Source organism: Populus alba, chromosome 13 (genome assembly GCF_005239225.2).
Source record: "Populus alba chromosome 13, ASM523922v2, whole genome shotgun sequence".
Classification (NCBI taxonomy): Eukaryota; Viridiplantae; Streptophyta; class Magnoliopsida; order Malpighiales; family Salicaceae; genus Populus; species Populus alba.
In genome coordinates, this window is record NC_133296.1 from 8,462,619 (window position 1) to 8,480,276 (window position 17,658).

General features: G+C 32.1%; 1 protein-coding gene across 1 annotated transcript; it reads left to right on the top strand.

Annotated features, from left to right (window-relative positions):
- Nucleotides 1-13,730: 13,730 nt before the first annotated feature.
- Nucleotides 13,731-16,496, top strand: LOC118040564 (uncharacterized). Its single transcript, XM_035047525.2, has 5 exons — nucleotides 13,731-13,992; nucleotides 14,134-14,363; nucleotides 15,106-15,186; nucleotides 15,715-16,065; nucleotides 16,188-16,496. Exons 1-5 carry the CDS (start codon nucleotides 13,836-13,838, stop codon nucleotides 16,287-16,289), a joined length of 921 nt encoding a protein of 306 aa, XP_034903416.1. The 5' UTR covers nucleotides 13,731-13,835; the 3' UTR covers nucleotides 16,290-16,496.
- Nucleotides 16,497-17,658: the final 1,162 nt, after the last annotated feature.

Sequence of the window (17,658 nt, forward strand, 5' to 3'; positions counted from 1 at the left end):
TAATAGTAACATTTGCAATAATTCTTTTCAAACTCTTTGGAATATACCGACGATATAGTTTCGCCAATAACCCTGTCATTATTATTTTAAAAAAAATATATTTTTAAAAATATATTGAATATAAGTAGAAAAATAATTAAAATAAATTTATTTTATAATTTTAAATAAAATTAGTATAAAAAATCAAATATTAATTACAAATTTAAACATTTGCACGTTCAAATACAATAAATAGAGGTGTTGTTGGAGGAAAAGGAAGAGGAGGCTGGTTATCGTCGAGACGATGGGGCCAATTAGGGGGTGTACATGAACTACCCATCTATAATCTCATCTCCATTATCAATTAGCGAAGTTTTTCATAATCAACAATGAGTCGTTCATATTTATCATTAAAATGAGTCATCCAATCGTATACTCGTTGGTCTAACATTGCAATGAACTCTAGAGTTTGAACACTTGTAATCGATTGCGAACATCCAACTATTGAAGCACTATAGGTCATCCGTAAGTTCTTGACCGTAGTGTTAGAGAGTTCTTACACCCGATTTCTATCAAGCCCACCAGACATTCCTACCTCCAACCACAAATATGAATCGATATACAGATGGGTCGAAGGATCGTCATCATATCTCTCATTCAACCGACTGTTATATGTATCCTATATATAAAACAAATTCATCAAATTCAAGGAAATAATAATTTAAAAAAAGAAGAAGATTAAAAACCAACATAACAAAACATGTTGAGCTTAGTTATCAACGAATTGTTGCACTGCTTTTTGGCGGCCATCACCCTATACATGTGTTTTAATAAAAAGATCCATTGGGCTTGGCTCGTGTTTAAGAACCATACCTGCAATAAAAAAAAATATTGTTAGTTAAATATTTATAAAAAACAACTATTAAAAAAACAAACATAATAGAGTCACTAGTGTGCATGGTAATGGAACTGTGAACACGTTGGTTCTAGTTTTCCGTATCGAAATATGACCGTCGAGTGAAACCCATGGACATCACATGCTGAATGTATTCTGCTCATATGGCTTCTAAGATGTACGACGGTCTAAAATCATTCCAAACCAGTATGTCATTTCGACGTGGAAGTTCTCTTTTTTTTTTGCATATTTTTTGGTTTTTTTTTTTTTTTTTGCATCTTATACCAAAAATCATGCAACCTGTATGACATAAATTAATTATTTGTTAGCAAATGAAAAATAAAATTTTAATATTTAGAATAAAAAATTTATCCTGCATTTGAGTTTACCTCATTGCAGCTTGATTTTTCCAAACTCTCATCACAACATTATCACCAACTCTCTCCAATTCAAAATTTTCCTTGAAATAAAAATTTATAAAAGGAAAATTTAAGTAATTTCAATAAATGGTCCAAATTAATATATAAAAAATATTTAAGTTAATACTAACCTTGACCCTTAAAAACAATGCATCGACCTACAGTTTTCATTTAGGATGTTTGGAAACCTAGCTCCAATAAAACAATAGAATTTTCATTGACGATTTAAAGGCTGATATTATTGTTGTAGCAACCTTAATGTTTATAAGCCTAAAATTGCATTCATTAAATGATATTATTATTTTTTTCAAAAATTATTAAACATGTCGTTATGAAAGCAAAATAAACTTACATTGAAATGTTGTCCTTCTACTAGATCTTGTACTTGCAGGTAAATGGATCCTGCTGTGAAGGAACCCCCTTAACATTGCAGCATCGCACTTGGCAAGCCTGTGTCGTAAGTAAATGCTCGTGCCATAGGTGTCTATTATTGGTCGGCACCAAATGACTCATGGTCATCAGCATCGCTACTAGAAGAACTCGCAGAGATCCTGTCTTCGCGACGTGCAATAGACTTTTCCCTAGACATCTACACAAATTAACAAATAAAAACTTTAAATGATTCCTATTTTTTTAAAAACTTTGGCAGCTTCTCCCTTATACGAGAGACCATCTAAATTTTTTAAAACTACAAATACACAACATATATGCCACAAACTAGTTGATTTTACTCAGTTTCTTCTAAAAATTTAGCATAATTCAATTTCATAGAAAATTTGTATTTGCTACGTGATAATATTTTTAATCATAAATTTACAAGAAATTATTATAAATTTACAAAAATTCAAAATAACAATTAAAATTAATCCTACACATGTAATTGAAATTAAACAACAAAATTGAAAAAAAAAACTACTTAAATTCAAAAAAATAATGCAAAACTTATTACAATAATAACTAAAACTCAACACAATTATGTCTATGTGATAATATTTTTAATCCTAAATTTATAAAAAATTTATTATAAATGGAATAAATACAAAATAATACAAAAAGTATTTCAATAACTAAAATTCATGTCATTTATTAATTCATAAAAGTATTAAGAACACAAAATTGAACAAACATAATGAGAAAAAAACATAAATAATGCAAAAAAAAAAAAAAACACAAAAAAGAAGAAGAAAAAGGAATGAAAAATACTTTTCTTAATATAGTGCTTGATTTCAACTCTTAATTAAAAAAAAAAAAAACATAATAAAAACAAAAGAAAAGACATTGTTAATACACCACAAAAAAACAAAATTAAGAAGAAAAATGAAGAAAGACAACATACTTTGGGATTAGAAGAGAAGTGAATGCTTGATCTAGAGAGAGAAGATAAGAGAAATGAGAGTGTGAGAGAAAAAGAAAGAAGAAGATGAAGCCCCAACTGTTTTGGTTTAAGTTTTTTATTTTAGTTTTTACTGATGGGATTACCAACATAATATTAAATGTTAATAATTTTAATATTTATGTCCATGATTATGTTTGTAAACTCAAATTGAAATTTAATAGTCTTGGTATCTAGGTGCTATTTACCAACGAAATCAGAGACAAAAAAATAAATATTAATATTTTTAATATTTTCATCAGTAATTGCATCTATAAAGTGAAATGAAAATTTTCAACTTCAACGACAATTTTTAGAAAGCCCCTCCAAATATTACTAATGACTTATTATTCCATTAATGATTCCGCTGGTAAAAAAGTGAATAGTCAAAAGATCATTAATTATTACTATATTAAGAAGTGACTACTTCACATGGTCTTTGGAATTTATCGATAGACATATTCTGTCTGTATACCCGTAGGTAATGAACATCATGAACAATGTCATGGTGAAAGGGAACGGTTCTCATGGTTTCTGGAATATACCAATTGACACATTATGTCGATATTTCTATTAGTGTAAAACAATGTTTGATACAAAATTGTATCTTTATTTCTTATTTATCCATCTTGCAAATACTTAAATTCATTGCTATACACACTGCATAATAACACTAGTTCACATCATAATAATAAAATAAATATTTAATTATCATTTAATAATAAATTAACATAATTTTTCATTACATAATTTTATTCATAAATATTAGTTTATATTTTATGGCATTACACATTTGTCTTATGCAAATTAATCAGAATTGTTTTCTTCTTCGTCAATTGACTTCTCCTCATCTCCATCACAATCTTTTACGTTGATTTTGTCGCTATCATTTTCATCAACTTATGTATGTCCGCTGAGCTCAAAACATCATTCAACTTCTCAGCGTCAACATTAATAAAAATATTCTTAGCTATGTGAAAATTTGAATTTTCTTCTAAGTCATTAGACGAAGCAACTTAATATGGACCAAAACTTAATATGGATCAACTAACTCATCAAGTTGAAAAACATCATCTTCCACAGTCAATTCATCATTACTATCCTAAACAACCTCAACATAACCCCTGAATTTGGTTTTTACTACGATCACCAATCAACTCTTGAACAATACTTTATAAAAGAAGGAGTGTATGTGTAATACAGTTGCTGGCATTGCTTGGCAAAAACATAGACAACACGATGTTGCAGAGTCTAGCTTTTGAATTAATTTCGACCAAACCATGATGGGAATCTACTCCTATTCCTCCATCAATGATGTCATACTAATAGCATTTGAATAAAAATACTCTATTATACTTGTTATGTATTGCAATTCAATAACTTCTTCTAACTTCCCATAGTAATCAACTTTAAACTCATTAGAAGTTAATCTCTTAACATCAACCTTACTGGAATATATCTTTCTACCTTTCCTATATTTTTCAGTAAAAAACACATGTCCATTGATGAAATACCTGTTACTCTGATTCCTTTATCAATAGCATTTGAATAAAAATACTCTATTATGCTTGCTATGATATTGCAATTTAATGACCTCTTCCAACTTTCCATAATAGTCAACTTCAAACTCATTAGAAGTCGATCCCTTAACACAACCCCACTATTATATATCTTTCTACCCTACCCATATTTTTTAGTATGAAACACATGTTAATTGATTGAATATCTATTACTCTGATTATCTTTTTACCCTACCCATATTTTTTAGTATGAAACACATGTCAATTGACAGAATACTTGTTACTCTGATTTCTCTGTTAGGGTGTCATATCAATAACATTTAAATAAAAATACACTATTATGCTCGTTATAATATTGCAATTCAATAACCTCTTCCAACTTCTCATAGTAGTAAACTTCAAACTTATTAGAAGTCGATCTCTTAACATAAACTCTATTGTTATATGTCTTTCTATCTTGCCTATATTCTTCAATATGAAACACATGTTCATTGATGAAATACCCATTATAGCACTTCACCTTTCTTTTAGGACCCAAATTTAGTAAAGACAAAGTAACACTAACATTCCTTTCCAATTGATAAACCTGGTATATATAAAGTACATCTATGAACAATTAATGAGAAATGTGTAATAAAATTAAGTATCATGAGAGAAAAGAATAATTAAAAAGTAGTTACATGTGTTCTAAACCATGTGAAAAATTGTTCATATTATAATCAAAAGATTTGAGATTCAATCAGCTGTGAGTTTTAGGATAATAAATATTGAAAATATTGCCTATAAGGAATGCAACAATGTATCATTTTATGATATTATAAGAGATAAATTATTTGAAAATAATAACATGTTAAGTAGTAAACTTACTAATAAAATGTCTTAGTTTATCACAGTTAAACAATACATAATTATGTGCTTATCTGAATTCTATTTGTGGCAAATATCTTCCCCTCACAATATTTTTTGGCACGAGTTGTTCAAGATGGGAGAATATTGACAAGTTCCCACACAAACAAGCTTCCCCGCCATCATCATGTCTTGGAACATGGTTGTTTCTTGTTCTCATTTGAGGCATGAAATAGTATGAGATAAATGTTGAGATCTCTTCAATAATATAGGCTTTGCTTGTTGAAGCCTCAACATGTGCCTTGTGTTTTACTATTATTTTAAGGTTGAACAAGTATCTATATTGAATTAAATAAATGTTTTGAAACCTGAAAAGAAAGATAATAAAATTTTAATTACGATGCATGTGTAATCCTTAACCTCTTGAATGAATATATCTATCTATATTGGACCAAGACTCCAACTTTTACCTCAAATGGTAAATGTTCAATTGAGTCAAAAAATGATGGAGAGAATATCATCTCAAGTTTTCATATTGTTTGGACAATATTCATTTCAAGCAACTTGTTGGAGTATATGTCTCTAAAGAAGTGATTGCTTTCTATGAGTGTATCCTGTTTTCCTTTGGCAATAAATCTCAATAAGCTAATGGAATGAGTGTTTTCATAAACACGTAGTAGTCATGGCTCTTCATTCCATACAATCTATAATTCTTTAAATTCACCAACCTTGATATGTTTGAGGTATGTTCATCAGAAAAACACAGACTTTTAAGTCATTGGTAGATAAGTAACCATGCATTCTTGTCTAAGACAAAGCTGTCTTTGGGCTTTGGGACCCTTGATCTAAAATAAACTAACTCCATATTTTTACAATGAAAAAACAAAGCTATATTCATTCTAGCATTTAAGTGAATAAAGAAGAAACCTATTAGTAAAATACAAAGCTTCAGTGTAAAGTATTGAAACACATATAAGTAGGTAAGGAGAAATTAGGGCCTAGTATGAGAAAGACAAAATGATAAATAGGTTAAATTGAAAATGTATGAACACGTGAAGGAAAAAAGAAGAAGAAGGGAAAACCCCATTAGCCTTAGGATGTAGAAGAGGGCTGACAAGAAAATAGAAGATGGAGGAAAAAGAAGAGACACTCTTCTCTTTAAGACCTCTTCTTAAAGAACAAGTGGAGAAAATCACATACAAGTAAACATATGAGAGAAAATGAGGGGTTTGAGTGAAGATTTAAACATAAAAAACAAAACAAATAGAGGGAGAAGAAGAGAGGAAGCTAGCGGCAACATAGGGGGAAATGAAGAGAGGCAAAGAAATTTGAGGGATAAAAGGTTTTGAGGAGCAGAAAACATAGCTTGGACAAACCCAATACCTTCCTAGACCAATTTCTCTTTTTTTTTTTTTTTGATCAAATGTAAGAATTTTATAGATAAAAAAGAGCAAGACAAACTTGCAGTACAAGCTGGAACCTAGCAGAACTATGCATGCTCAAGGAAACAGACTCCCTTGAACAAACCTTAGCAATTTACCGAGAGCAGGTGTTGGGAAACAGTCTCCCCAGCACAAGCAAGCCAGAAAATAAGGATCCCCTATACATGGATCCAATACCTACCAAGCATCCAAAATAGTTTCCCAGCTCCCATAACCCGTGAGAGCAGGGTAGCCTATGAACAGAAGTAATAGAGCATGAACAACCCTCATGCAGAGCAAAATATAGTTCAAAAGCTTAGGGGAACATACTCCCACTAGGCCAAATAGGATATGAAGATCAACATCAATAAACAAGCTATATCCAGCTACAAAAAGCATGAACAACCCTCATGTAAAGCAAAATATATTTCAAAAGCTTAGGGGAACATACTCCCACTAGGCCAAACAGGATCTAAAGATCAGCATCAATAAACAAGCCATATCCGACTACAAAAAGCATGAACAACCCTCATGCAGAGAAAAAATCTTAGGGGAACATACTCCCACTAGGCCAAACAAGATTCAACAAACAAGCCATATCCGGCAGCAAATAAACAGCAATGAAACTCAACTCAAGGCATCTCCTAGGAGAACAACCAGCATCAAAGTAGCACCATGGACCACGAGGGACCACTATTAGCAATAGTCAGCCATCAATAAGCTATGTACAACATCAGTCAGGAACAATCTAAAAACCATATTCAGAATAGGCTACAAGCTAACTAATAGGCCTCAACCAGCAACAAGTTAAACACAAACAAGAAAACCAAGAAGGAACAACATTGAGGTAAACCCCCAATCCATCTACATCATCAAGGATGGCGCCGTATCATCAGAGCTGCTGTGTAAGAGCACAAGATCCTTGGATTTCCCTGGTTTTCCAGAACTAGGTTGTGCTTCTATTTTGCTAGCTTTGCTCCTGGTTAAGTATTGTCTTTTAACCGGTAAGGCTTCCTCTTCTTTTCCAGAGTCTGAGACTGGTTTTGGGTCAGCACACTTAGTTCTTTTACGCCTAGGAGAGGAGTGGCTTCTAGTCTTAGAGGTGGCCACTTCAGTGGTTATAGGGTCAACATGAGGCCTCTGACTGTATGGTTGTTGCTTCTTCACTGCCATAGTGTCCGCAGAGGGAGAACTAGAGTCTTCATGAATGTCTTGAGGCCTTGTCTTTCGCTTTGGTTTTGTGCCTTTACGACATGCAAGTTTAGTGTGCCCCAGAATATGACATGATTTACAAAAACAGGGAAGTGACTCTACATAACTTGTTGAGCAAGGTTGGAGCCGTTAGGGAGGACAACATTTACAGAACTGGGCAAATCTCCCAGTAAATCCACCTTAATAAGAACCCGGGTATAAGATAGCCTTGTCATATTAGTTGTAGAGTCATCATAGCGTATTAGTTTCCCAATAACACTAGCTAATTTGGATAAGCAAAGGGGGGTCCAGCACTGAAGAGGCAAGTTGGGGAATCTTACCCATGTGGGCAGCTTAGTCATGTCATTAGGCTTGAAATCAAAGAAATAGGGCATGACCTGCAGAATTAACGGCCTGCCAAACACATAATATGGTCCACCACCGAGAACTTCCAGCATTTTATGTTCAGTGAGGAATGTAAATATGAGCCATTTAGAATCATGCATTGTAAAGTTTGCATGGTGTTTCCAGTTTTTAGTAATATAATGAGACAAGGATGCATACCCAGGAAACTTTCCCGCAACAAAACCAATTAAACAAAACTTCCCCAAATCAATAGAGCTGGCCACGTCTGTATCTTTAAATTGGCATAAATTAGAGGATGTAAAATCAGGGAAATGAATAAGACCAGGAGATGGAGAAGTACCTTGTTAGGGTTACTTATCCTTTTTCTATGGTCGAACAAGAATGGTATCCTTTGTAGAGGTTTGGACATACCCTAATGGCTGAGTAGGAGTTCCTCTCTGCCTTGAGGTTGATTGAGAGCCTTGATTTAACTCGGGAATGGGTGGGCAAGACCCAGTCGTTCCAGTGCTCACCGATGCTCTAGCCTTAGAATCATCGAGGAAGTCATCATTAGTGGCACAAGGGGAATGGGTTGAAGCAGAGGGATGATTTTGCCGTATAACTCTGTTCCTGTTGTGATTAGAACTTCTAACTCCATTAGATGAAGTAACATAGTCAGCAAAGACCACTCTGGTACGAGGTGGAGAAGTTTTAGACGAAGAACTAGAGTCAGAGGGAACAGGAGATTGACTGCGAAATTGAGCCCTAGAAATATTCGGGGAAACTTGACATGAGGCCTGAAGTTTAAAATCCCTTTGAATAGACCAAATAGTTTTAGATTTTGTCTTCAATTTTCCCATAGTGAGAATAGAAGCTATCGTTATGGAGTGAATAAGAGGAACGATGCACAATGAGAAGATCAACGGGCACAGTGTTGCACAAAGGCGTTACCTCTCACTACAACCGAGAGTGTCTCTCTCTTCACTCTTGACTTTCCTAGACCAATTTCTAATACATTGGGTATGTGTTGTTTAAAGATATTAACTCTTAGATTGGAGTTCTTGAGGGATTTTTTTTTGGATGGATAAAAGTGTGAATAAAGTGTAAAAGGTGAAGGAGAAGAAGACTTGATAATGTTAGAAAATATTGAAGAACAAAATGAGTAAGGAAAGGCTTAAAGCCTTTGGCCAAATATGAAGAAGATATGGGGACACTTTTTTATGTTGAATTATGTATACATGTTAAAATAAACAAGTTTAGGATCATACAAGAGGCTATGATGTGTTGAAATATGAACATGTAAATAAATTTATATGGTGCATGCTCTTATAAAGTTTAATTTTGAATATATAAAATATCAAGAATGATCATTGTTGGAAAATAACATGTTTTGTAAATTAAAGATGTTAGAAAGAATGGTAAATACATGAAAATGATTGTTTATGTGTTAGACATAAAAACCAAAAATCTTAATAGTGTTGTTAGCTAACTTGTGACTAGAAATTGATATAGTTAAAGAAGGATTTAGGATGTTACCTTTTAAGATCGTTACAGAATTGGATTTAGGATGTTACCAAACCAGAATGGAACTAGAATTACCTAAATCAGAGCTATAGAACCCTAGATATAGGTAAATACCTAAAGATAAGTCAAACTAGAAATTTTTAGACATAATGTGCACTAGACCTTAAAATGAAAATTTAGATTACAACTAAGAACATTTAGGGTAAATGTTTTCATGAAGAATTTGTTCAATGATGTTAACTTTTATAGGGAACAAACCTTACTGTATTTGGAGTTATATAGCTTTATACATAGATTAAACACTAAAGAAGGTTCAGGTTGTGTGTTATAGAACAAACTTGCGTGCCATAGTATTTCAACGAATTTAAACATGTAAACAATAGAATTGGGTTTAACCCTCTTCCTTTATGTTGTGTATTTGTGTCTTAAATTACTAAATAAATAAACTGTAAATAAAAATGAGTTCTATAACTCTAGTAGGGAGAGAAACACTAAGCAGTGTTGTAGTGAATTATCATGTATTGTTGTACATAATGAGTTTTGATATGAAGGTAAAAGAAGTATTTCTTGTATAAAGAATGAGTATGTAAATTTTTAAAGAATGTACTGACAAAAAACATTCTTATGGTCCAAGGGGAACACCATGAACAAGATCTTCTATTGATGAAGCTCATTCGACTAGAGAAGGAGGTAAGTAAAATGTCATCTACAACTTATGAAGTTAAATCTGAATTTTAGATTAATTATGAATGCTAAGCATGAAAGTAAAATGTCATGCTTAGCATTTATAATTAATCCATATTATCCTATCTATGTTTGTTTTATGCAATGAAGTCTTTAAATAAATACCTTATATAGGACGATAATCATGTTTTTTCTATGACAAATTTCTATATGTGCTTAGATTTTACTTATATATATATATATATATATATATATATATATATATATCAAGATGAATATGTATAAGTGATTTAATAGGTTCCTTTCCTAGCAATTATTTATAGTTATATTCTTGTGAATGCATATAAGATGAATATGTATAAGTGATTTAATAGGTTCCTTTCCTAGCAATTATTTATAGTTATATTCTTGTGAATGCATATGATGTTATTACTGAAAGGTGAACTATATATATGACATTGAGAATGATTTGTGGTTGAGATGACATGGAATCAGCTCTAAGATGAATGATCCATGTGGTTATAAAAATTATGAAATGAAGGCAATTGTCGATAACTTAGTATGCCCATTTATAGAGAAAACTCTGTCAAAATTTTATTACAATTGACTATCAATAGAGGAACATGATGATGTGTATGAATACAAAAAAAAAAATAAAAATTTGACCATGAAAAGAAGTCATAAAGAATACACATACTTAGTTTAACAATGTGAATTTATTGTAGTATTTCATATTTAACCTCTTTTTGAAGGATGAGGGTGTTACACATTTCATATGCTCAGTATTTTTTGGTGAAATTAATAAATTTTGCAATCTAGGCGTGATTGAGAAATATCTATATTTTTTATGTGACAAAAATCCTTCCACTGTCAGTTCTAGGTTTATAACAGAATGCCGACAAGTTTTGCACTAAGTCAATTTTGCATTTTCAAGATAGTACAACATATAGAATTTTGGACACATGTCAATTTTTTGGGATCCTAGACCGAGGGGTTTCATCATAGACTTAACAACATAAAAGTTCTCTTTTAGTATGTTCTCTTAAGATAAAATGTTTCTTGCCCATTTAACAATTCTGTCATAACTAGCCTTGCTCAACTCATAATCTAACTTCATGGTAAACACCTGTGTAATGGTCAATAATTGATTGTGATTTATGCAACTATCCTATAATGGTTCATCAAAATATTTCAAAAGATCAAAAAAATCTAGTTGCTTTTACATTCGTTTTTTTATTTACAATTGAACATTGACTGTCAGATCCTGATTTAATTATCATCGCATCTATAACAATATTCCTATAAGGATTACTATTATCATCTACAACTCTATGCATATTATTTGAACTAGAAGTTGACATAATCATTATTTCTACCATGGTATCATGAGTAACATATGGTTCTCCATATATGTTCCAATACATGTATTTATCCATGAACCTTTTTTTATAAAAGATGCATCATTACAAAATCTAGATTGAAAAACTCTTTATTTTTACACCTTTTTGCATTAACATCTAATATCCTCTCAACTAATATTTTTTGGATTAGATAGTGTATAATTATAAAACCCTGAATTCCATTACAATAATCCATCATATGTAACTTTAAGGGTGAATCTCTATACCTTCATGAACGATCATCCATTAGTTATATCAAATTTATATAAAAATAATGATGACAACATGTATTAATTAACTATGTTAACTAAATAAATTTGTAAAAAATATGATTTATCTCAAACTTATTCAATCTATTTTAATAATACTTTTAATTCATTATCATTATCTATATAAATTTAAATTTCTACACAATTATCAAAAATTTCAACTCGACACTAAAATTGACAAAATATAAAACAAAATTGTTAAATGAGCTATTATTTATTTCATCACAAAACACCTGCATCAAAAATTCAACATAAGTTTCATCAATTTATAAACAAATATAATTTTATAAAATCTAAAGCAACCCCTTACATGTACAAATCATAAATCCATACAACAAATTTGTATGAGAAAAAAACTATAAAACAAGTAAACACCCAAACAAAATACATATACTATAAAAATATGAAGAAGAAAAAAACATTTTAAAATTGAGTTAAAATAAAAAAAAAGGGTAGATTTGCTTACTTAAAGTAGAGAATCCTCAATAAAATTTGAATCAGAACACAGATGTTGACAAACTGAATGTTGTTCTGGTTGGATTTGTTGTGGGAAGTTGAATTGTGTTGAGATTAGGGTGAAGGGGTGGCTGTTTGTTGAAGAAAAAAAATGCATAAGGAAGAAGGAGAAATGGAGGGGGAGACGAGGGTCGATCACTAGGTCATAAAAAAATTACCAACAACATTATTGATGAAATTATTATGTTAGTAACTCTATCAGTAAAAATGCCACGTCACATATAATTTGTCTTTTTTGAATCCCACTGTAATACTCTCCATAATTCCCTCAATATATACCGAGAAGAGTTTTCCATCAGCTTGTTTACGGATATACTTTACTGTCGGGTTAATTCTGTCGGTAATGTCATCTGTAAAAGTTACACGTCATCATATTGTTTGGCTGAGGGAATGGAAAGAAGTAAGGAAGATCAAAATTGACAGGACAAAACAAGTTATCAAAAAGCATTAAAAGAAAAATAAATAGCAATAGAATCAAAATTGATACAAATACAAATTGACATGACATATTTAATTTTTGAAATAGCATGCATAAAACCCAAGGTGGGGATATGAAAAAGAAAAAAAGAAAAAGGAATGAGAACAAAAAGAGGCCGCTGAAGTAGCATTTTTTTGTCTTTCGTTGACATGCGCTTGATGAGCCACTCCCAATGCCACAGTAAAAGTCGATGTTTTGCTGCCAGGCGACACCTCATACGCCTCCTAAAGAGTGAGCAACACATCCTACATGTGCAATAATTTTGGTTTTAAAATTATATTTTATATTTATTAAAATACCAAATTAAATTTCAGTCTAGATGATTATAACTAAAAAAACCAGGTTAAAAATAAGAAAAATCCCTAGACATCAGCTAATTAAATTTTGTTTTTAAAGATAATTAAGTTATCATTGTGCTCTAAGAATCTAAAAAGACCGAGTTACTCCAGATCAATCTAATGAATGATTAATGGATTTTGGAAAAAAAAAAAACAATATTATCCTTAATAGTGAATTCATTGATTTTTCTTAAGTATGGTAAATTCATCATTATATTGTTTTGTATTGAGTTGGATTTATAGGCAAACACTGAGTCATTTTGGGTTTTTTTGTAATGTTTTTTCAGATTCTTAGAGCACAATGTTAATATTAATTGTTAATGTTAATCTATTAATATGTTAATTGTTAATATAATCCCTCAATTTCATATCCGCATCAAACAGTCTTGACTTATTATTTTATACTGTTCTGTTTTGTCTTTGATGGTTCTCATTAATGGTACTTGGTGCATATATGTGGCAAATTTTGAGCCTGAAACCTCAAGAACAAGTGGCCAACCCAAGTGCAGTACATATCTTCAGATCACAAACCTTATCCATAAAATCACAAAATTATATCGTACACAGAAAAACAAAAGAACAGGCTCCATATTTAATTCAAACCAACTCACATGCACTAGAAAACAGAATGGAAAGAGATGAATGCTTCTGTTTCCTCTGCTCTTGCAGCCTCCTCAACCACTTCCCTTGCCACTCCTGGTAGCTTTCTCCGTCAATGCTGCCGAAGTAGTAATCGTTTTATCTTCACCTGCAGGCCTTTTACATCCTCTCTTCACCACCCCTTTATACTGAGAGGTACATAGCCTTAATTCTCTTTCCTCTTTAATTTCCTAGCAAGAAAAAGCTCACACAAACACATACATAAATATGTAGGAAGAAAAAAGGATTGATTTTCTTACTGATCAACAAATTAAACTCAATAATGTCTACATGCAGTAACAAATGATTCTAGTAGGACTGAACTGTCTCCAGCTGAGCCTGCCAATGAAAGCTCTGAAGCTGATAGGATAGTTGATGGAATGGACTTTGGTGAGCTTTGCAATGAGTTCGAGTGCATCAGTAGCCCACTGGTGGAATCGACAGCCAGACAGCTTGTACGTGATATCCTCGAACTACGTGAAGGCAATCGTGCCCTTGGAACCTTCGCAGTTTCTGTCAGATATAAGGTATTCTTTCACTTTTTTGTATCAAGAAAAATGAAATACGGTTTTGCCAGAGCTTGGTGGGGTCTTGATTGTAATGTTGGCATGGCTTATGAATTTAAAGGTATTTTTAACTTTGAGTGATAACCAAAAAAAGAAAAGTAATTTCCATAAGTGGCTTTTAGTTTGATGCATAATATGTAAAAGAAGAATACTGTAACCTTAGTTACTGCAATTTCAAAGGTCGACAGAAGTAGCAATGCTAAACGGAGGCCTAATTGGTTCGTTTGCCAAAAGAGACCCAAATCACAAGAAAACTGCTTTTGAGAGTTGAGTTATATTTGAAATGGAATACACCAAGCTGCAAATGCAACCATCTCAGAGAAAAGCACAGTATTTATAGTCATATGTTTGTGATTGCAGTTGGTTACAGAGCAGTCTGCCATTAGGGAATGTAATATAATATGACTTCAAAACCAGAGCAGAATTTTTACTGAAGACAAGAAATAATTCAGTCAATTCATATGAAAATCACTAAATACATGGGTTATTAATTATGTCTTTCATTTTGGCTCGTAAGTGATCTCATAACATTTTATTTCAATAGAACAGCACATGATAAATCTACAAATGTTCTTGTTTATAAATAGCTAGAAACTTACATTTTCTTTATGTGGGATGGTGGGATATTGCATTCTCAAACATAATTTCTTGCGATTCTTTTGCTTATAGTAAATTGGAACTTCTATTTTATTAGTAATTGCAGGATCCATTCAGAAGTTTTACTGGTCGTGAGAAATACAAGAGACCACTCTGGGCAACTGGTGCTCTAGATAACCCTTCTGTGGTGAGAGTGCTTCTCTATTGCAAATTCGGAACGTTTCATTCATTATATCACATACTGTTATATTTACAATAGTAATACGGCGTAGCATTCTGCCTCGTCCTGGTCTTCTGTTTTCACTACAGCGCATAGGTGCCCGTTCAGGTGCACAGGCACACACATGCAGGCTCACCTGTCGTCTGGTCGGGGCCTGCCTTACCATTTACAACTGTCCCATGTACATGGTCACCATTTTCTTAAAGTCGCTGCTCGAAGACTCCTTTTCTACATTTAGTCAAACATGGTAGTATGCATAAATATATCAGACTGAGAGCCACATTTACATGCTTGGCTTCATCTGCATTTTTCAAAAAACACAATTAAATAAACAACACGAACAACTTCATCGGGAAACAGATTGCTGATTTGTTTATAAGCATAACGTTTGTTCATCTTACATTTCTGACTAGCCATTACACGTTCTAAAATTGTATGATTCTGTACTGTTTTCCCTTTAATTTATGTGAGTTCTGCATGCTTTGACTGTCGTAGACTGTACAAGAAATGATAATGCTGTCAACAAGTATCCTGAGTATCAAGTGGACAATAACAGGAAAGCCCAAATCTTTTATTGCTGGTGTGGGGGGAGATTTGACAGTTAAAGTGCATTCCAAGTTCACTGTAAACCAGATCAGTGGCCAAGTGATTGAGCACGAAGAGTTCTGGGATTTGTCAGCCTCTTCAGTTATTGGTCAGGCTTTTTTCTGGACTTCTCGTAGATTATTTGCTACAATTGAAAATGGAAAGGATTTATCTGATCTTGTGAAAAGCTTGACAAACCGTCCGTCGTCCAAAAAGGAGAACTTGGAGATATATCCCGACCCTTCTGGTGATCCAACAAAGGTAAGTGTTACTATTAGCTTCGAGCAAAAACAGCTTTTAAAAATTTGAACATGCATGGTATTTGTCGTCTCCTGGTCCAGTATTCTTAATTAATTTGTCATATAATCTGTTTGGATATACAGTTCTTTCAAAGGGATGACAGCTTCCAAAGAGATGCATACCAGATTGCGCTATTTCTGGCAGTCCTATATTTTGTGGTACAGTTCTTGAGGACAACCTTGTAAGACCTGCCTCGCCTATGTTCCTCTATTAATCGTTGTAGATCAAACTTGGGTTGTATAGTGTACCAATCTGCCAGTGATTACTGCCTTATAACCACATAGAAAGTTATGTCCTCCACCTTGGGTGCCTAAATGTTTTTTGTTCCTTCAGTTCTGTTCCAAGATACCTGCAACTTGTCTTTAATATATTGTATTTATTTTATACTCAAATTATTTGACATATTAGGTATGTTAGAAGTTATACTCCTATTTGTAAGAGAGGAGTACTATGCCCAATATGCTGAATAATTCCTTATTCGACAAGTTTTGAGAATTCAAAACATGAGAACGAAGGTATTCCCGATAATCTTAGTATTGAGTAGTGTTTCTTGAAACTTCATATGCACTGCTTGCAAGGCCAGGAGATTAAATCAGTAAAGGGACAGAGATGCATGGCAACATAGCAAAATAAGAACCCACTAAATAGTATTACGCCAGAGCATTACTGTTGATCACTACAATGTAAATTTGTTAATCTATAGCTGATCATTTGCATGGCAACATAGCAAAATAACAAAATCAATATGCTACTAAATTAATTAGCTTTTCATTTTTTGAGAGAAGATGAAAAGCTTAGATGCATTACTTAGAGTTGCACAGGAACTGACATGCTAATTAATTTAGTTCAATACAATGATTAATATTTAGCTTTTCAACTTCTCTCCAAAAATCCCTAATTTTATCTGCAAAAACTACAATAATCAACAATGACATCTTATAACTATGCACAACCAAGATATTCCCTAATCACTTGTTACCCAAATCTCAATGATTGTGTCCTATATTTCAACTAGGTAATCATGAGCAAAGCCCTAGAATGCATGGTTGAGGAATATGTAGGGCCTAAGAACATCTCTAACCGGAGAGCCAAATGAAGAGTTAAATTTAAAAATATGTATTTTTAACTTTTATATCTTTTTTTATAACTCTAACACAATAGAGAAAAGAATAACCAAAATGGCTATTCAATATGTGAAAAGTTATTTTTACATGTTTATGTAGAAATAGCTAAAATAAAGTTACCATTGCCAACGACTATTTTTATAGTTGTTGATCAACAATTTTTTATTTTTTTTAAAAGCAGAAGGAAAGAAACTTGTTTTATTATTATTATTATTATTATTATTAAATCTTGTATTGTGCTTCACCCTTCTCTCAAATTTAGAAAAACAAGAATCAATTATTCTCTGATTAATTAATAACATTGGTTGTGTTAATTAGCTGATATTAAAAGGTATATTTATTTAAAAGCTTTTTCTATTTTCTCTTTAATATCTCTTGATTTTGTAGACCTTTTGTTTTTAATTTGATATTTATGATGATTTTTATTCCT